The sequence below is a fragment of the Heloderma suspectum genome, chromosome 1 (genome assembly GCF_057233095.1).
Source record: "Heloderma suspectum isolate Gila_16-S chromosome 1, 16-S_ref, whole genome shotgun sequence".
In the NCBI taxonomy this organism is placed as follows: domain Eukaryota; kingdom Metazoa; phylum Chordata; class Lepidosauria; order Squamata; family Helodermatidae; genus Heloderma; species Heloderma suspectum.
Genome location: NC_139458.1, coordinates 175,541,730 through 175,562,864, shown reverse-complemented (window position 1 = coordinate 175,562,864; position 21,135 = coordinate 175,541,730). Strand labels below are relative to the sequence as shown.

General features: G+C 42.3%; 1 protein-coding gene across 3 annotated transcripts in view; it reads right to left on the bottom strand.

Moving 5' to 3' along the window:
* Positions 1-21,135, bottom strand: part of GALNT13 (polypeptide N-acetylgalactosaminyltransferase 13) — a 328,615-nt gene that overhangs the window by 154,377 nt on the left and 153,103 nt on the right. For all 3 annotated transcript variants that reach the window (XM_084810981.1, XM_084810998.1, XM_084810989.1), the window contains 2 exons: positions 10,213-10,379; positions 4,325-4,532 (listed from right to left, as the gene is read on the bottom strand). In XM_084810981.1, coding sequence (XP_084667107.1) covers positions 4,325-4,532; positions 10,213-10,379 — 375 coding nt within the window. The remainder of the gene's footprint in view (positions 1-4,324; positions 4,533-10,212; positions 10,380-21,135) is intronic.

Below are 21,135 nucleotides of genomic sequence, written 5' to 3'. Positions count from 1 at the left end.
GCTGACAAATTACTGATGAATCGTTTTATGCAGATAGTAGAACACCAGCATTCATCTTTTTTTCACTTGTCAATTTCATAAGGAGCTGATATTTTTTTAACTTGGTTTGGATCCAGAATTGTCATTCCTCCAGTGGAAAGATACCATTGATGGAACGGGACCCCCACATCCTCTCCTCTCCCCTCCCCTGTGTTCACTCCAGATCTCCTCTGGAGCAGATTTAGAAGGCATGCCCGGGGGGGGGGGGGGCTTCAGGGGCAAGGAAAGAACACAGAAATCCCATTATGCTAGCAGTCTCCTTGCGCTGGTGGAACAATTCTGGATCCAACCCCATGATGCTGGATAGAAATTGAAATAATTCTTCACATGGGAGGTTCTATCTACTAGAAAACAGTGAGAAATAAAAAAAGATGTCATCTCTAAGTAACCTAATGAGAAAAAAAACTAAGAAAATTGAGCGCATATAATTCAGATTACAGAAATTAAAACAAAGATGAGAAATTAGTTTTATAATGCAATTAATGTCTGGGAGCAACAGAAACAACAAAACATTATTATACTTTCTGTAACCGGGTGCCCTCTAGATGTGTTGGACGTCAGCTCCCATAATCTCCAGGTGGCAAGGTGATGGATGATGGGAGTTCCTTCATAGGAAGGCTACATCTAAGATTGTGTGCGCCATTTGCATTTTCTGTATGTACTGGTATTAAAAACATTTGTGGATGCCTAAATTGCTTTAACCCCTTCATGGATCACTGCCTTGTTGTGGCAAAGGGGCTTGCGTAACTCAGTGAAGCCATAAGTTATGCCGTGCAGGGCCACCCAAGACGGACAGGTCATGGGGGAGAGTTCTGACAAAATGTGGTCCACTGGAGAAGGAAATGGCAACCCACTCCAGTATTCTTGCCAAGAAAAACCCATGGAATGTATCACAAGGCTAAAAGAGATGACACCGGAAGATGAGCCCCTCAGGTTGGAAGGTGTCCAATATACTACTGGGGAAGAGCAGAGGGTATTTCCAAGTAGCACCAGAAAGAGTGAAGCGGCTGGGCCAAAGCCAAAAGGACACTCAACTGTGGATGTGTCTGGTGGTGAAAAGAAAATCCGATGCTGTAAAGAACAATATTGTTTAGGAACCTGGAATGTAAGATCAATGAATCACGGTAAGGTGGAGGCGGTCAAACATGAGATGGCAAGATTGAACATCGACATCTTGGGAATCAGCGAACTAAAATGGGCACGCATGGGTGAATTTAATTCAGGTGACCATCACATCTACTACTGTGGGCAAGAATCCCTTAGAAGAAATGGAGTAGCACTCATAGTCAACAAAAGGGTGGGAAAAGCAGTACTGGGGTACAATCTCAAAAACGATAGAATGATCTCAGTACGAATCCAAGGCAAACCATTCCACATCACAGTAATTCAAGTCTATGTCCCAACCACTGAGGCCGAAGAAGCTGAGGTTGATCGGTTCTTTGAAGACCTACAACACTTTCGAGAACTAACACCAAAAAAAGATGTCCTCTTCATCATAGGAGATTGGAATGCTAAAGAAAGTAGGAAGTCAAGAAATAACTGGGATAACAGGCAAGCATGGCCTTGGTGTACAAAATGAAGCAGGACAAAGGCTAATAGAGTTTTGCCAAGAGAACACGCTGACCATAGCAAAGCAAACACTCTTTTCCAACAGCACAAGAGGCGACTCTACACATGGACATCACCAGATGGTCAACATCGAAATCAGATTGATTATGTCCTTTGCAGCCAAAGATGGAGAAGCTCTATACAGTCAGTCAAAACAGGACCTGGAGCTGACTGTGGCTCAGATCATGAGCTTCTTCTTGCAAAATTTCAGCTTAAATTGAAGAACGTAGGGAAAACCACTAAACCATTCAGGTATGACCTCAATCATATCCCTTATGAATATACAGCGGAGGTGATGAATAGATTTAAGGGATTAGACCTGATAGACAGAATGCCTGAGGAACTATGGATGGAGGTCCGTAACACTGCTCAACTCAATCCATCCCAAAGAAAAAGAAATGCAAGAAGGCCAAGTGGCTGTCTGAGGAGGTTTTACAAGTAGCTGAGGAAAGAAGGGAAGCGAAAAGCAAGGGAGAAAGGGGAAGATATATCCAACTGAATGCAGAGTTCCAGAGAAGAGCAAGGAGAGACAAGAAGGCCTTCTTAAATGAACAATGCAAAGAAATCGAGGAAAACAATAGAATGGGAAAGACTAGAGATCTCTTCAAGAAAATCGGAGATCTCAAGGGAACGTTTTGTGCAAAGACAGGCATGATAAAGGACAAAGAAGGCAGGGACCTAACAGAAGCAGATGAGATTAAGAAGACGTGGAAAGAATACACAGAAGAACTATACAGGAAAGATCTGAATGTCCCTGATAGCCATGACAGTACACTCACTGAACTTGAGCCGGACATCCTAGAAAGTGAAGTCAAGTGGGCCTTAGGAAGCATTACTAAGAACAAAGCTAGCGGAGATGACAGTATTCCAGCTGAGCTATTTAAGATCCTAAAAGATGATGCTGTTAAAGTGCTGCACTCAATATGCCAACAAATTTGGAACATCCAACAGTGGCCACAAGACTGGAAAAGGTCAGTTTACATTCCAGTTCCAAAGAAGGGCAATGCCAAAGAGTGTTCAAACTACTGTACAATTGCGCTCATTTCACATGCCGCCAGCAAGGTGATGCTCAAAATCCTACAAGCTAGGCTTCAGCAGTATGTGAACTGAGAACTACCGGAAGTACAAGCTGGGTTTCAAAGAGGCAGAGGAACTAGAGATCAAATCGCCAACATTCGCTGCATCATGGAGAAAGCAAGAGAATTCCAGAAAAACGTCTATTTCTGCTTCATTGACTACGCTAAAGCCTTTGATTGTGTGGATCACAACAAAATGTGGCAAATTCCTAAAGAGATGGGAGTACCAGACCACCTTACCTGTCTCCTGAGAAACCTGTACGAGGGTCAAGAAGCAACAGTAAGAACCGGACATGGAACAACCGAGTGGTTCAAAATTGGGAAAGGAGTACGACAAGGCTGCATATTGTTGCCCTGCTTATTGAATTTATATGCAGAGTACATCATGAGAAATGCCAGGTTGGATGAAGCACAGGTCGGAATTAAGATTGCCGGGAGAATTATCAACAACCTCAGATACACAGACAATACCACCCCCATGGTAGAAAGCGAAGAGGATCTCAAGAGCCTCTTGTTGAGGGTGAAAGTGGAGAGTGCAAAAGCTGGTTTGAAGCTCAGCATTAACAAAACGAAGATCATGGCATCTGGCCCCATCACTTCCTGGCATATAGAAGGGGAAGAAATGGAAGCAGTGACAGATTTTATTTTCTTGGGCTCCAAGATCACCGCAGATGGTGACTGTAGCCATGAAATTAAAAGATGCTTGGTCCTTGGGAAGAAAGCTATGGAAAACCTAGACAGCATAGTAAGAAGAGACATCACCTTGCTGACAAAGGTTCATATAATCAAAGCTATGGTTTTCCCAGTAGCAACGTATGGCTGTGAGAGCTGGACTATAAGGAAGGCTGAGTGCCGAAGAATCGATGCTTTCGAACTGTGGTGCTGGAGAAGACTCTTACGAGTCCCCTGGACTGCAAGGAGCTCAAATCAGTCCACCCTAAAGGAAATCAACCCTGACTGCTCATTGGAAGGACAGATACTGAAGCTGAAGCTCAAATATTTTGGCCACCTAATGTGAAGAGAAAACTCCCTGGAAAAGACCCTGATGCTGGGAAAGATTGAAGGCAAAAGGAGAAGGGGACAGCAGAGGATGAGATGGCTAGATAGCATCACCGATGTAATGAATATGGACTTGAGCACACTCCGGGAGACAGTGGAGGACAGGAAGGCTTGGCGTGCTATGGTCCATGGGGTCACGAAGAGTCGGACACGACTGAACGACTGAACAACAACAACAACAAAATTGCTTTAAGCTGCCCTCAATACAATGGAAGATTGGGATATAAATTTCCCAAATAAATTATAGATTATAAGAAATCTGCTCTCACATTTATTAGGTTTTAAAACCACTCCATTAAACTTTGAGGCCCTACTAAAAATGTGTGTAAACACATTTGTTAGAACAGAGCAGAATAGAGCAGAAAGATTATTTTAACTTGGACTGAGGCTTAGCATATTTCCAGCACACAAGGTATTTCCCACAGCTAAGATTTAAACACCATGACAAGGGTAGTTAATTATAAAGAGACCCCTAATTCAAGCTGACCTGGTAGATGCTGCCATAATACAAGTGCTGTACAGCATCCATCCTTATTTCTCACCTGTCTTCCTTTATTCTTGCCAGCAGGGGCTCCAGCCAGCCGAAAGTGCATTCACAGTGTGCATCCAGGAAAGTTATGACCTGGCCTTTGGAATCTGCTGCTCCTCTAAGCCGAGCTCGAATCAGTCCTGACCGCTGTTCCATCCTAATAATTTTTACTGGCACTTGCAAAGTTTTCACATAATTCTCTAACGGGACCTTCAGAAAATCTGCCAAATGCAATTAAGAAAGAAAATACAACAAGAAAATACTCCAAGCGTTCAATCTAAAATCAGAAGCCAAAAGAAATACAGAACAGAATTGTGTGGTTAAGATACCACCCTGCTTGCTGATAGGGAAACTTCCTTACAACACTCTAACAAATACATATGCAAAGGCCAAAAAATTTGGAATAAGGAGACACTATAGAAAAACAGACAATAAAAGAAGGAAACAAGGCCAGCACAGAAAAAAACGGAAGTCAAGAGCACTTTATGAATAAGAATTGAATGCAACATCCATTTCCTTTACAATTGCTTAAGAATAAACTTGTGTGTACCAGCATGTAAAATAGCATGAAGTGGATCAGACATCGGGCAATCTCTCTTGCAGTTGCTTGTATATGTTAATATGGGTACCAGTCACTCGCACACACACACGCACTTCCTTGAGTGCATCATGCTGTGGGCAGAGTACTTGGACCCAATTAGACACACAGGGACTGGAAGGCCCTTATAATGCTTGAGGACATGTGTTGCTGGTAGCACAAAATGCTTGTCATGTTTTTTATGGTGGGGCAGAGGAGAACCTCTCTCTTTTTGGGTTGCAGAAAATTATTCCTCTTATGCAAACTGCAGTACTCTAGAATACTTGTCCTGGTTATTTTTTTCCCTCCCATCTGAGACAGCACATCCCACTCATCATGTCTCTGAAAAGCTTCTTTGGTAATATAAAAAGAGCTGGCCGGCTGCTGAAAGCACTTCCTTTGGGAAAGCACAGCATTATAATGAAGCAGAAGAAAAAGAAATACTCTAGCCAAAGTAAAATGCATTGATAGGCATGGCATTTATATATTAAAACATTTCTATCCCACCTTTATGGCATGGAAGGCTGCAATCCTATCCCCATTTACCTGTGAGTAAGCCTCACTGAACTCAGTGAGATTTCTGAATAAACAAGTATAGGGATTGTGCTGTCAGACACACTAGTTGTCTTAAAACCCATAAGATAAACATACCATGTTATCAAACACATAATAAAAAGCAACACAATCTTAAGATACAACAAAGCAGCACCAAGGCAAACTAGATTACCACATTTTCAAACGCCTTCTTAAACTAAGTTCTCTCCATGTGCCAAAAAGCCAAAATCAATGTGGATGAACAGCCTGTCTGGCGAAGAGAATTCCAGAGTTTGGAAGCAATTATTCCAAAAGATCCCTTTCTGAGTGACGATCTGCTCTATCTCCAAACTGTAGAGCAGAGCAGGGCTTCATATGTCCTAAGCAAATGGGGAGCCTCACATCCTAGTCCTAGGCCACTGAGGACTTTAAAAGGTCAACAGAAGCACTTGGAATTGAGCCAGAAAACAATTTGGAAGCCAATGTAGATGAAGTACCAGAGTTATACATTGTAAGTGATGAATTCCAGGTGCACTTTGAGCTAGCTGAAGTTTCTGAACACTCTTTTGACCTAGGATTCTAGTATTAAGATGGAGAGAGAAAAACGTCTATCTACATTTTCATACCATGTATAATTTTGTGCACGTCTATGACTCCCCTTATTTGCCTTTTGCCAAGCAAAACAAGCTCAGCTGTTGTAACCTTCCTCATAGGGGAGTTGCTCCAGCCCCTTGATCATTTTAGTTGCCCTTTTCTACACTTTTTCCAGCTTTACAATGTCTTTTTTTTAGGTGCAGTGACCAGATCTATTCACAGTATTCTAAGTATGGTCGCACCATAGATTTATATACGGGCAGTATGATATTTGCAGTTTTATTTTCCATTTCTTTCCTAACTATGCCTAACATGAAGTTTCCCTTTTTGCAGCAGCTGCACACTGGGTTGACATTTTCATCGAGCTGTCCACCACAGCCTCCAGTTCTCTTTCTTGGTTGGCTGAGATCCCAGCAGGCTATACTCAAAGCTGGGATTTTTTGCCCCAACATGCACCACTTTACACTTGCTTACACTGAACTATTCCTTCCCTATTCCTTACTCACAGTAAGTAACTGTAAATAAATTTGCCATTTAGATGCTCAATCTCCCAGTTTGGGCAGATCCCTTTTGCGCTCCTCACAATTCCTTTTTACACCCTAAATAATTTGGTGTCATCCACAAACCTGGCCAATTCACTGCTCACTCCTAATTCCAGATCATTTATGAAAAAGTTATTTTGCTTTTCAAATAAGGCCCTCAATTCAGATTCACTGCAGTAGAAGTTGGGCCCATCTATATATGGAGGCAGGTTTGCGAGGGAGCCAACTCTCCAAGCGCAAGAAACCCCAGTGACAAAGCATCAGCAAACAAGCGAGTTAAGTGACTGTGCAAGCTTAGCAACACAGCGAGGAAGCTAGGGCAGTCAACTCTTTGCTCCCTATTCCTTACTCACAGTAAGTAACTGTAAATAAATAACTATAAATAATTTCCCCACCTTCTCATAGCAAACAAGTAAGTTTGCCAGGGAAAACACACCCAAATAAAAAACCAGTTATGAAGGAAGAAAGTCAGCAAGGGGGTGGAGGCTATCCAGTGCATTTCACTGAGTGCCAGATGCATGACTCTCCACCTGCTAGATGGAAGTCATGGGTGTGTGCTCGGTGTAATGAGCTCCTGGCTCTCAGGGAGCAAGTGTGTTTCCTTGAGGCAAAGGTTGCTGACCTGGAGAAGCTAATAGAGGCAGAGAAGTTGGCGGATGAGACCTTCAGGGACCTATTAGCTGTGTCCCACTCCCAGGGTGACAGCTCCTCTGCTGTCATGGAGAATGTGGGTCTTGGGGAAGGAGGTCATTCTGAGGAAGAGGGAAATGATCCCTTAGAAGGGATCTATTCCTTGGAAGATGATCCTCTCGCACCAAGAATGTGCCTCTGGGGGGAGGGGGGCTTGTGGTAGTGGGAGATTCTATCAATAGACACATAGACAGCTGGGTTTGTGATGGGTGTGTAGACCGCATGGTGAACTGCCTGCTTGGTGCGAAGGTTGCAGATCTCATATGCCGTCTAGATAGCCTAGTAGATAGTGCTGGGGTGGAGTCAGTGGTCGTGGTCCATGCTGGTACCAACGATGTGGGGAAATTAGTCGTGAGGTCCTGGAAGCCAAATTTAGGTTGCTAGGTAGGAGATTGAAATCCAGGACCACCAAGGTGGCTTTCTCTGGAATGCTATCTGTTCCACGTGCAGGGCCAGCTAGAGAGGTGAAGCTGAGTCTCAATGCATGGATGAGACGGTGGTGCAGGGAGGGGGGTTCAGATTTGTTAGGCACTGGGGAACTTTTTGGGACAAGCCAGGCCTGTACAAGAGGGACGGGCTCCACGTGAACCAAAATGGAACCAGACTGCTGGTACTGATCATAAAAAGGGTGGCAGAGCAGGTTTTAAACTAAACTCTGGGGGAAAGCCAACAGGAGCGGGGAAGCAACCGGTTTGGGTTAAATAATCCCAAAGGGATGAAGATGGAAATGTTATTGATTGCCCAAACGTAGAAGGGGAGGAAATAGGCCAGGAGTACATGGTAGAACATAACAGCCAGTCAAAGGGGCCAACATCCCATAGCAAAAGATGCACATGCCAGAGGCATCTGGGGAGGGATACTGTGTATAGATGTTTTTATGCAAATGCCAGAAGCCTCCAATACAAAATGGGAGAGTTGGAGTACTTGATTTTAAAGGAAAACCTGGACATAGTGGGCATTACAGAAACCTGGTGGAGCAGAGATAACCAGTGGGATATGGTCATCTCTGGATATAAACTCTACAGGAAGGACAGGGAAGGCCGCACTGGGGGAGGTGTTGCTCTGTACATCAAAGAGGACATAGTGTCAAGTGGACTAGAACACCTAAAAGGGACAGGCTCTTCCACAGAAGCACTCTGGATGACAATACCAGGCTCCAAAACTAATTTTGTTCTAGGAACATGCTATCATCCCCCAGACCAGAATGCTCAGAGTGACCCTGAGATGGAAAACGAAATCAGGGAGGCCTCCAAACAAGGGAGTGTTGTAATAATGGGTGACTTCAATTACCCTCACATTGATTGGATAAATGCATGTTCCAGCCACGACAAAGAGGTTAAATTTCTCGATGCCCTAGGCAATTGTGCCCTGGAACAGTTGGTCATAGAACTGACCTGAGGGGAGTCGACCTTGGATTTAATCCTAAGTGGTGTTGCCCAGGACCTAGTACAAGAGATGTAAATGTTGTTGAACCAATTGGAAACTGATCACAGTGCTAGCAGATTTAATATATATTTAAGTGGAAAATTGCCCAGGAAGTCCAACATGATCACATTTGACTTCAAAAGAGGAAACTTCTCTAAAATGAGGGAAATTATGAAAAGGAAGTCAAAAGGGGGGAGTCAAGAGGATTAAATCCCGTTAAAATGCCTGGAGATTACTCAGAACCACAATCATAGAAGCCCAGCTAAAAAGTATATCACAGGTTAGGAAAGGTAGCACTAAGTCCAAGAGATTGCTGGCAAAGTTAACAAGCAGTGTTAAGGGAGCTATTAGAGAAAAGAGAGCTTCCTTCAGAAAATGGAAGTCTTGCCCAAGCGAGGAAAACAAAAGGGAGCACAAGCTTACACAAAGGTGATGCAAGCAGACAAAAAGATGCAAAAAAAGGATTTTGAAGACAACAAATCAAGGCCAACAATAAAGAATCCTTTAAAAATATCGGAAGCAGAAAACCAGATAGGGAGTCAGTTGGACCATCAGATGACAGTGGAATTAAAGGAGTACTGAAGGAGGACAAGCAGACTGCAGAGAAGCTGAATGAATTCTTTTCATCTGTTTTCACTGCTGAAGATATAGGATACCTGTGCCTGAACTCAGGAAGGGAGTCTGAGAAATGGCTATCTGTCCTATTTAGGTTTTTCTCCCCCAGACCCCCCAAAGTTGCTCACCCATGCCACACCTGCTCTGAACAGCTCTGCTACACAACATTACACAGGTAACAATGGTGGCAGAAGCCCTCTTTACAGCGTAGGCAGGTAAAATGGACTCTAGCCTGCATTTGATTGGCTTGAGTTAGGGATGTATGGATTTCCCACCGTCTGTTCTGGTGGGGAATCAGCCCGGGGGGGAGGCGATCCGTTCCTCCCCTCCCCCAAATCCTCCAGAGTGGCTCTGCTCCGTGAGGATTCTGCAGAGCCACCCGGCTTGAGGGCCACTTACTTGCTGGACCCGTCCTGTTCGCCTCCTCACCGATTGCCTTTTTTTTTTTTTTTAAGGCGATCAGCAGGTTGTGCCCATAGACTTATATACAAACTAGACACACAGACTTATACGCAAGATTCACGGCTCTAGTTTGTGTAAAAGCCTATGGGCACATCCTGCCGATCGCCATTTTTAAAAAAACATGGCGATCGGCACGGAGGTGAAAGGGGCGGGTCCAGGAGCAAGCAGCCAGGGCCATTCCGTGCAGAATCCTCCTGGAGCGGAGGTAAGTGGGGCCGATCTGCCTCAGATTCCAGAGGCCAGATTCCAAAGAATCCAGCCTCATTTGAACCAGCGGCGGATTTCTCTAACATCCCTAGCTCGAGTACACTAGCCATTGTCCCCAGAAAACCCAGGATAATGGCACTGCAAGATTTTTGGACATTTCTTGTAAACATAAAAAAAATTCTAGCACTTCGCTATAACATTACTCTGAAATTATTGTTTATTCCTTAACATATTTTGATTCCTGTTCATTCATACCTCGTTCACTGGCATCATCTACCAAGATGATCTCAGAAAGTAGATCGTGCGGAGACCGATTTATAACACTGTAAATAGTACGAAGCAAAGTGCTCCAGGCTTCATTATGAAATACTATGACCACGCTTGTGTTTGGTAGTTCATCAGGGTAGACTTTTGTCTTGCATCTGTCAAAGAAAAAAAAAGGAAGCTAATTTATTCAGAAATTCATTTTGTGGCACTAAATAATGACATACAAGTTAATCAGGTTCCAGAAGCCAGGCCCCAAGGTTGCTGCACTGAAAGTAGAATGAGAATGGAATATTAATCTCCACAAACCCACAAGGAAGATTCACAGTGGTAACAAATGGAGCTATGCTGTGGCTAACTGGGATATTAGCATTAAGCCTTATGGAATCCACCCCCTTAAGATATTTTATTGCTCTCAAGCACTGAATATAATATGAATCAATATTATAAAATAGCAAATGAAAAAAACTCAACACTGAAAATCTGCATGAGGAGAGAAGCAAGAGAATAAATTGAGATGTATGTTTCCTCTGAGAAAGCATTCTCATTTATACTCACATGTAAACACACACATAAACATACACACACACACTAACGTTTTAGCATCGCTCTCCTCCCCACATCCTACTGAAGGCTGAATCAAACTTTGTTTTTAAACAAAACATGTAATATATTCATCTTGGGATTGTGTATAAAGATTCTACCCCCACCCCCACTCACACACTCCTTCTTTTGGAATTCATATTTGATTTTGTTGTTGTTATTAAATGATATTGTGAATAAAACTTTACATTAAAAAAATGTTCACTGCCTGATCCTGATGGTAAGTTGTGCACTAGATGGTTCCTTGGTGTTCATGTGTCCATTTCTCTGTACACGCACCAGTCTAGTCAAGAAGCATTAGGGCACAATCTTATGCATGTTTAGACAGAGAACAGGCCTACAACTCCCAGCATCCCTCCAGTCAGCCATACTGGCTGGGGAATGCTGGGAACTGTAGGACTTTTTTTCTGACTAAACATGCATAGGACTGCACCCTTAAGAAACTTCACAGAAGGAAAACATTTCCCTGTGTAAGGCTCCAGGCCTGAACCAAGCTATTAGTAGTTTTAGAGTGGCTTAGATCCATAATGCTCTCTGCCTTTTGTCAGAGGGCTGCTGTTTTCCCTTAACCTCCCTCTTGATGCAGCCAGATGAGTCAAAAGGGTGAGAAGCAGCTCCAAGAACATTCCTTGCTAATGAGGAGAATGTCTTATCACTGATGTGCCTGAGAAGCAGAGTTTGTTTACCTTAAAGCTACAGGTGACTGTGCTGAGAACCTAGTGCTGTTAGTCCATGCTGGGAAGGCCCGCTAGGGGGCACTTGCTGCTGTTATGCTGCTTATTGCTAACATGTATGGTATAAGACCCATTACACCCCATGGCTCTTGGTTCAGAGAAGCTGTCTGATCCAACCATTGGGTACGCCTGTGTGATGAAAGACACTCAATAAAGTCTCCTTGTAAGTAAACCATTGAATCTGATTTATCACTATTTTGGCACTTCTAATCTAAGAGTTCAACACCCACCGCACGGCGATACACCTTGTCTCCTCCTCCCCAGAGCAGCCACTCTGCCCCATCCCTCTGACCCTCTGGAAAGGCTACTGGGGTGGGAAGCAGACAATAAACGTCCCTTCTTTAAATTAACCTATTTTAGGATTCAAGCCACTGAGATGGCCACTTTAAAAACAGAAAGCTCTTGGTTTGAAGGTCCAACAACTATTTTATCTTATATGCCACCCTTCAATTTAATATATGTCAAGGCTCAATTAATATAATAAAATACTGTTAAAATATCAATACAAAATTTAAAAAATAACTCAAAATATTAAAAGGAACAGCAGAAGCAGTCATGGTTTAATGCAGCGGAGCAATAAAACAATTAACAACAAGAAGGTCAGTGATATGCTGGAAAGACTGGGAAAATAAAATGGGTTTTCACCTGGTGCTGAAGATAGCAGGCTCAGCACCAGGCAAGACTCCCTGGCTATTATATGAATATTATATGTTACATAAAATAGATTATGTAACCATTTGGGATGTTTGTATGACAGTTAAAAAAGTATATACTCTTTACCTTTTTCTGGACAGCAGAGATTATGTAAAAGTCACCTGAGCAGAACAACAAGAATTAAGGCTGCCATCTGACAGTCCCTGGGAGGAAGTCCCTCAGGACACAGGCTATAGCCTATCTTCCTCTCCACCACAGAGAAGATGATCCATAGGCAGAGACAGAGGCGCAGAAACCTCCATCACTCTTTCTGCTCCACTGGTGCTCAAGGCAATGTTTTGGGGCAGATCAGCTTTGGATCCATTGGATCTTAAAAGCTCTCCCCTTCTCCTGACATTCCCTCAGAATGGGTGAAAACATACACTCACCAAGGGACCAATGGGAGGGGAAATCTGAAGAAAAAAAACACCAAGCCATCAACAAGAGAAGAAAAAAACAACAAAAATAACCACCACCCCTTTGGAGCTGGAAATGGAGAAGCAGTGCTTTGGATTTTGTGTTCACCCATCCTGAATTCTCCCTTTTCTGCCTCCAAAGGATTACTATGTCTGCCTCAGTATACCTAGCACTGTATGGAAAGTAGATGTACAATATTTCTACCTAGGGCATTTATAATAAATTTGTTGTTGTTGTTCAGTCGTTCAGTCGTGTCCGACTCTTCGTGACCCCATGGACCATAGTACGCCAGGTCTTTCTGTCCTGTGCTCTCTCCCGGAGTGTACTCAAGTTCATATTCATAGCACTGGTGATGCTATCTAACCATCTCATCCTCTGTCGTCCCCTTCTCCTTTTGCCTTCAGTTTTTCCCAGCATCGGGGTCTTTTCCAGGGAGTTTTCTCTTCGCATTAGGTGGCCAAAATATTTGAGCTTCAGCTTCAGTATCTGTCCTTCCAATGAGCAGTCAGGGTTGATTTCCTTTAGGATTGACTGATTGGACCTCCTTGCAGTCCAGGGGACTCGTAAGAGTCTTCTCCAGCACCACAGTTCGAAAGCATCGATTCTTTGGCGCTCAGCCTTCCTTATAGTCCAGCTCTCACAGCCATACATTACTACTAGGAAAACCATAGCTTTGATTAGACGGACCTTTGTCGGCAAGGTGATGTCTCTGCTTCTTACTATGTTGTCTAGGTTTGCCATAGCTTTCCTCCCAAGGAGCAAGCGTCTTTTAATTTCATGGCTACAGTCACCGTCTGCAGTGATCTTGGAGCCCAAGAAAATACCATCTGTCACTGCTTCCATTTCTTCCCCTTCTATATGCCAGGAAGTGATGGGGCCAGATGCCATGATCTTCATTTTATTAATGTTGAGTTTCAAACCAGCTTTTGCACTCTCCTCTTTCACCCTCAACAAGAGGCTCTTGAGATCCTCTTCGCTTTCTGCCATTAGGGTGGTATCGTCTGCATATCGGAGGTTGTTGATAATTCTCCCAGCAATCTTAATTCCGACCTGTGATTCATCCAACCTGGCGTTTCTCATGATGTACTCTGCATATAAGTTAAATAAGCAGGGTGACAATATGCAGCCTTGTCGTACTCCTTTCCCAATTTTGAACCACTCGGTTGTTCCATGTCTGGTTCTTACTGTTGCTTCTTGACCCTCATACGGGTTTCTCAGGAGACAGGTAAGGTGGTCTGGTACTCCCATCACTTTAAGAATTTGCCACAGTTTGTTGTGATCCACACAATCAAAGGCTTTAGCGTAGTCAATGAAGCAGAAATAGACATTTTTCTGGAATTCTCTTGCTTTCTCCATGATCCAGCGAATGTTGGCGATTTGATCTCTAGTTCCTCTGCCTCTTCGAAACCCAGCTTGTACTTCCGGTAGTTCTCGGTTCGCATACTGCTGAAGTCTAGCTTGTAGGATTTTGAGCATCACCTTGCTGGCATGTGAAATGAGCGCAATTGTGCGATAGTTTGAACACTCTTTGGCATTGCCCTTCTTTGGAATTGGAATGTAAACTGACCTTTTCCAGTCTTGCGGCCATTGTTGAGTGTTCCAAATTTGTTGGCATATTGAATGCAGCACTTTAACAGCAGCATCTTTTAGGATTTTAAATAGCTCAGCTGGAATACTGTCATCTCCGCTAGCTTTGTTGTTACTAATGCTTCCTAAGGCCCACTTGACTTCACTTTCTAGGATGTCCGGCTCAAGTTCAGTGACCGCACTATCATGGCTATCAGGGACATTCAGATCTTTCCTGTATAGTTCTTCTGTGTATTCTTGCCACGTCTTCTTAATCTCATCTGCTTCTGTTAGGTCCCTGCCTTCTTTGTCCTTTATCATGCCTGTCTTTGCACAAAACGTTCCCTTGAGATCTCCGATTTTCTTGAATAGATCTCTAGTCTTTCCCATTCTGTTGTTTTCCTCGATTTCTTTGCATTGTTCATTTAAGAAGGCCTTCTTGTCTCTCCTTGCTATTCTCTGGAACTCTGCATTCAGTTGGATATATCTCTCCCTTTCTCCCTTGCTTTTCGCTTCCCTTCTTTCCTCAGCTACTTGTAAAGCCTCATCAGACAGCCACTTGGCTTTCTTGCATTTCTTTTTCTTTGGGATGGATTGAGTTGCTGCCTCCTGAACAATGTGACGGACCTCCGTCCATAGTTCCTCAGGCATTCTGTCTATCAGGTCTAATCCCTTAAATCTATTCCTCACCTCTACTGTATATTCATAAGGGATATGATTTAAGTCATACCTGAATGGTTTAGTGGTTTTCCCTACGTTCTTCAATTTAAGCCGAAATTTTGCAACAAGAAGCTCATGATCTGAGCCACAGTCAGCTCCAGGTCTTGTTTTGACAGACTGTATAGAGCTTCTCCATCTTTGACTGCAAAGGACATAATCAATCTGATTTTGATATTGGCCATCTGGTGATGTCCGTGTGTAGAGTCGCCTCTTGTGCTGTTGGAAAAGAGTGTTTGCTATGATCAGCATGTTCTCTTGGCAAAACTCTATTAGCTTTTGTCCTGCTTCATTTTGTACACCAAGGCCATGCCTGCCTGTTATCCCGGTGATTTCTTGACTTCCTACTTTAGCATTCCAATACCCTATGATGAAGAGGACATCTTTTTTTGGTGTTAGTTCTAGAAGTTGTTGTAGGTGTTCATAGAACCAATCAACCTCAGCTTCTTCGGCATCAGTGGTTGGGGCATAGACTTGAATTACTGTGATGTTGAATGGTTTGCCTTGGATTCGTACTGAGATCATTCTATCGTTTTTAAGATTGTACCCCAGTACTGCTTTTCCCACCCTTTTGTTGACTATGAGTGCTACTCCATTTCTTCTAAGGGATTCTTGCCCACAGTAGTAGATATGACGGTCACCTGAATTAAATTCGCCCATGCCTGTCCATTTTAGTTCGCTGATTCCCAAGATGTCAATGTTCAATCTTGCCATCTCATGTTTGACCACCTCCACCTTACCGTGATTCATTGATCTGACATTCCAAGTTCCTAAACAATATTGTTCTTTACAGCATCGGATTTTCTTTTCACCACCAGACACATCCACAGCTGAGTGTCCTTTCGGCTTTGGCCCAGCCGCTTCACTCTTTCTGGCGCTACTTGGAAATTCCCTCTGCTCTTCCCCAGTAGTATATTGGACACCTTCCGACCTGAGGGGCTCATCTTCTGGTGTCATATCTTTTAGCCTTGTGATACGTTCCATGGGGTTTTCTTGGCAAGAATACTGGAGTGGGTTGCCATTTCCTTCTCCAGTGGACCACATTTTGTCAGAACTCTCTGCCATGACCTGTCCGTCTTGGGTGGCCCTGCACGGCATAGCTTACGGCTTCACTGAGTTACGCAAGCCCCTTCACCACAACAAGGCAGTGATCCATGAAGGGGTTTATAATAAATACATAGGAGGTAATAATACAACCAGAGCTGTAAGAACGTAAACACCCTGCTGGATTTGTGTTTTTGACACTACACAGTTCTGACACCTAAAAATCCAATGCTATGAATTTGAAATGTTTATCTAGGGTGATTTATAAACAGAGTTGTAAAAATACCTTTACAGTTATATTACTTAAAATATCAGAATGATTTATTTTCTCTGTTTTAAAAATGCCACATTAAAATAAAGATTACTGCTATTACAGTATAAACATCAGTAACCATAAACAAACAAACCAACCAACAAACCCTTTATTTTCATCTTCCTCAGGACGTTACAATCCATTTTGATTAGAAGCAATATTCTAGTCATTCAAATGTTTTCCTATGGAAATCCTGCATTTGTCAGATGTAGATTTACACATGAAGTACAGCTGTTTAAATGTAAGAAAGACACATTTTCCAAGATCAATAACGTGAAAACAGAGTGCACTACATACCTATTTACTATTGTTCCCTTTGGCTATGTACAAATTATGTGACCATAAACTGCTCCATTGTGATTTTATTTCTTTCAGAATTGTACTGATGTTTTCAGCAACACAAAGGTAGATAATACATCACACAAATAGAAGAAAACCAGTCAGAGGGATGAGAAACTGCAGTGACTATTGGCAATTTAAGCTGCCGCAGTTATCATTTTGGACCAAAACCAAACACAGTAGTTTAGGCGACTTGTTGGATTGTAAAAGGATAATTTAGCTGTTATTATTTATTGCTCTACATTAAGAAAGTTAACATCAACAATCAAAATATGGCCCCAGATAAAAGCTTCGCATAGTTATTCTTTGGATGACTCCTGTACTTTACAACTACCACATCTACTATTCAGTCAGCAATGGGTTTAATGAACCTTATAAAATGGTGGCGATTTCCCAGATTTCACCAACATTCATACAACTAAATGGAAAATTCATACTGCTTTCTTTGAAAAGGGGCACACTCTTGTCCTATATACCATGTTGATCTGCTACAGACATAATGCTGCCAATCCATTAAGTATGGTTAAGAGATCAGGAGCAAACAGCGGGGATCCTACCTATCCCTCTTCCCCTCTCTAACATGAATTACTTCCTGTCTTATCGTGTTGCCTTTAACAAGGAATTAAGTGTTACATCTCCATGGACACTTCTAATCAAGGGTTTGCAAACCTAATTCAAATACTGATTGAGATGGCAACTTGATCAGTGTTAACCATGGTTAGTTACAGCACTGAAAATATAAGATGAAGCCATTAAAGCCAAAAAGGAAAGGAAGTGGCCTTTGCACCAGAGATGGGAAGAAGACTGATGGGAAGAAGAAGAAAAATGTTTGGCTATGGCCCATTCCCAATTTGTTAACTATACTTAAGAGGTCTGCAGCATGATGTCTGAGTGGGGCAGTACTGAAAACTCACAAGAGAATAAACATAGCCATGTAACACTTTTCTGCCTTGGGAACTGATATATGAATCAAGCTTGGTATAGTGGGAAAAATATACTAAGAATTTTTCATGTACACTGATCCCATTCGGGAGGAAGGGGGAATTACACAAGGGTAAAATATTCTCATTAATTTAAACAGGAATTGTGTAGCAATTACCTGAGGATTGTGTCTAAAACCAGACATTCTTGTCTATGCAGTTTCTTCTGAATTATAGTTTCAGAAGAGATAAGAAAAATACACGATGCCTTTACAATACAACATTATAAAACATAATACACTTGTCTCACTGCAAAACATATAATTTTCATTTTATAAAAATTTGGGGGGGTTGTGTACATATTTTTGCGTGTATGTAACAAGAGGAAAATAAAGCTCATCCAAATACACTGTGCAATTAATCACGAAGGTAAGGACGGAGCCTCCTAGAACTAAACGTCAGTCATGTGCCAAAAACCACAAGAGCCAGGGGATTCCTAAGGGGATATATGGGGCTAAAAGTTCACGTGTTTTAAAAAATTAAAGTGAAGAGACAATCTTAATCAAGATAGGCTAAAGGTAAAATACAGAGCTGGCTGGCTGGCCTGGAAGATATATATATATATTGCATTTGTAAAAGAAATAAAAGGCAGGTTTGGGATACATATGTTAGAATTTCAGTTTCTCTTTATAGATAAAAGTTTGACATGCAAAAAAGCAGAAAAGACCAAACAAAAGTATTTTCCACAGTCTTTAACTTTATACCTTCTAATAATAATTAAATCTTAATATAAAAGTACTTCCACAGTATCTTGGCTGGAAAAGTCTGTTGTCAACTGCTTAGTAGCATCTTTACTGTTATCTTTATTTTCTGGTAAATTGTTAACGTATTTCCTTTGGCAATTGTTTTTGTTTTTAATTAGGACCGACTAATTAGGGTAGTCCTTATTTATGTATACATTTTTAGACCAGCCTTCATCCTTGTGGATGCCAGAGTCGGGTACAAATATACATTAAAATAATAAACAATTGAATAAAAACACTAACTCCCATCATGCTAAAGACAACAAATACAATAGAACATACAAAATCAACCAATTAAAGTTCCTGAGTAAACAAACAGGGTTTGAGCTAGTACCAAAACAATTGCAATGATGGCACCAGTAGCACCTTAATGGGGAGGGTATTCCATAACGAGGGTGCCACAACCAAGGAGGGTCTCTCCCTTGTTGATATATAATGAACCCGAGGTACTTGGAGAACAGCCTCTCCAGGTGAAAAGACACTGCACACTGGTACTGGGAGAGATGCTCCTACAAATATTTGGTCCCAACCTGTTTCGGAAACTGTAACACCCGAGCTTGAGATTACTGAATAAATTTGTATAACCCATACAAAGAACACCGTGTGTGTGTGTGTGTGTGTGTGTGTGAGAGAGAGAGAGAGAGAGAGAGACAGAGACAGAGAGACAGAGAGACAGACAGACAGACAGACAGACAGAAATCACTCTGGGACTTGGTGTGTTATTTTTCCAAAGCATGATGTGTAGAGAGGGGAGATAATGCCAAGGTCCAAAAGTAGCATGTGCTGACTCCAGTCCACCAGCCTCCACATTTCCTGAAAGGATATATGGAAAGATCAGAAGACCATTTTTAAAAATGAGAAAATAACAATTAGGAAGAGAGGGAAGAAGGTGAACAAGGAAGAGAGGGAAGAAGGTGTAACAATATGAATGAGCCAACGCCTATAACATGAATGAGTTGTGCTTCCTGGAAGGAACCACGAAATAGTTAAAAGCAGCACCCACTGTTTATGGTCTGAGGAGAGAGAGACCACAACCTGAGAAAGCTCTGTAGAAAATCTTTTTTAAAATAAAAATTACACGTTTATTTAGAAAGCAGTGTGTTTGATTCTATAAGGTGCAATCCACCAACCTTGAAATAGGATGGCAGTGGTGACTGAATCCTTGACAAAAGAATAACAACAAACTGTGAGCTGGTGAAAAACAAGCCCGAGAGACAGAGGAAGAGAGAGAGGAAGGAAGGAAGGAAGGAAGGAAGGAAGGAAGGAAGGAAGGAAGGAAGGAAGGAAGGAAATGGAGGGCCTGAAGCCACCAAGCACATTAAACTTACAAGCTCAGAATTTAGCCCAGGCATGGAAAACCTGGAAGGAAAGGAAAGGTTCCTCCTGTGCAAGCACCAAGTCACCGCTGACTCCTAGAGGGATGCCGCTTACGCTGGCGTTTTCATGGCAGACTATAGCGGGGTGGTTTGCCATTGCCTTCCCCAGTCGTGACTACCTTTCCCCCAGCAAGCTAGGTACTCATGTTACCGACCTCGGAAGGATGGAAGGCTGAGTCTACCTGGGACCCAGCTTCCACTGGGATCAAACTCAGGTCATGGGGAGAGTTTCGGTTGCAATAATGCCGCCTACCACTCTGCGCCATACCAGGCTCTGCAAGCTCAGAATTTAGCCCAGGCATGGAAAACCTGGAAAGAGGAGCTTAATCTCTATGTGGACATTGCAATGGCAGATAAAGAAGAGTCTGTGAAAATGAAACTGTTTCTATATTTGATTGGAGAAAGGGAGAAAGAAATAAGTGAGACACTATATGCAAACATACTGAAACTGCATTATTCCCCAATTGACTTTCTCCACACTTCTGTCAAAATGAATGGCATCTTGTTAGCACTGCACGCTGTATCAAATAATACAACCAAATCTGGCCAAGTGTCAGCTGATCACCTTTCCAACCCATACAACCTCATATGAACTTTATTCTTAGCCATTTTTTCTTCTAAAGATGAAACTAAAGACATTATGAAGGTTTTTTTAACAAAAATATTTCCTTTCAGTGTCTTATTACCTAAGCAATCATAATGATTTCAGCTATATGATGTGGCATAAGAAAAGCAGAAGAGGGAACGTTTTCTTAATATCCAAGAGATAAAGATTAAAATTTTGTAATTCAGAATCAACCTATAGCAGAGGTGGGAAATCTGTGGCCTACCATACTTAGGCCACAGGCCGACATTATCCCTGACCACTGCCCATGCTAGCTAGAGCTAATGAGAGTTGGAGTCCAGCAACATCTGGAAGACCACAGGCTCCCCACCCCTAGCCTATAACCTAGAATGAGGTACACATTAAAATGAACAACTGATAACTGACAATAGTGACTCACAGGATATATAATGCACAAGGCTATAGTCTTGCTTGCACATAAGATTATAGTGATATAAATGACTGCCTATCATGACTGCCAACTCAGCAGTTGGCAGAATTACTGATAGAAAACATGGAATTGACACAGACTACTGGCCTATGCAGCAATCACTCACACACACACACACACACACACTTGAAAGTCTCACTGGACACTCAATATTGACTGGATATGTAGCAGCCATATCAGGGGTCAGACTAAGTAGCCTCATGCAGTCTCATGCTTCATGTTCTTGCTGAGCTCTTTCTCCCTTGAATATATTGTTGTAAGCTGACGAGACACAGGAATTCCTTGTCTTGTCAAAGGTCATACAATTGTATATCTTGTTCTCTGCTGTTCTCTT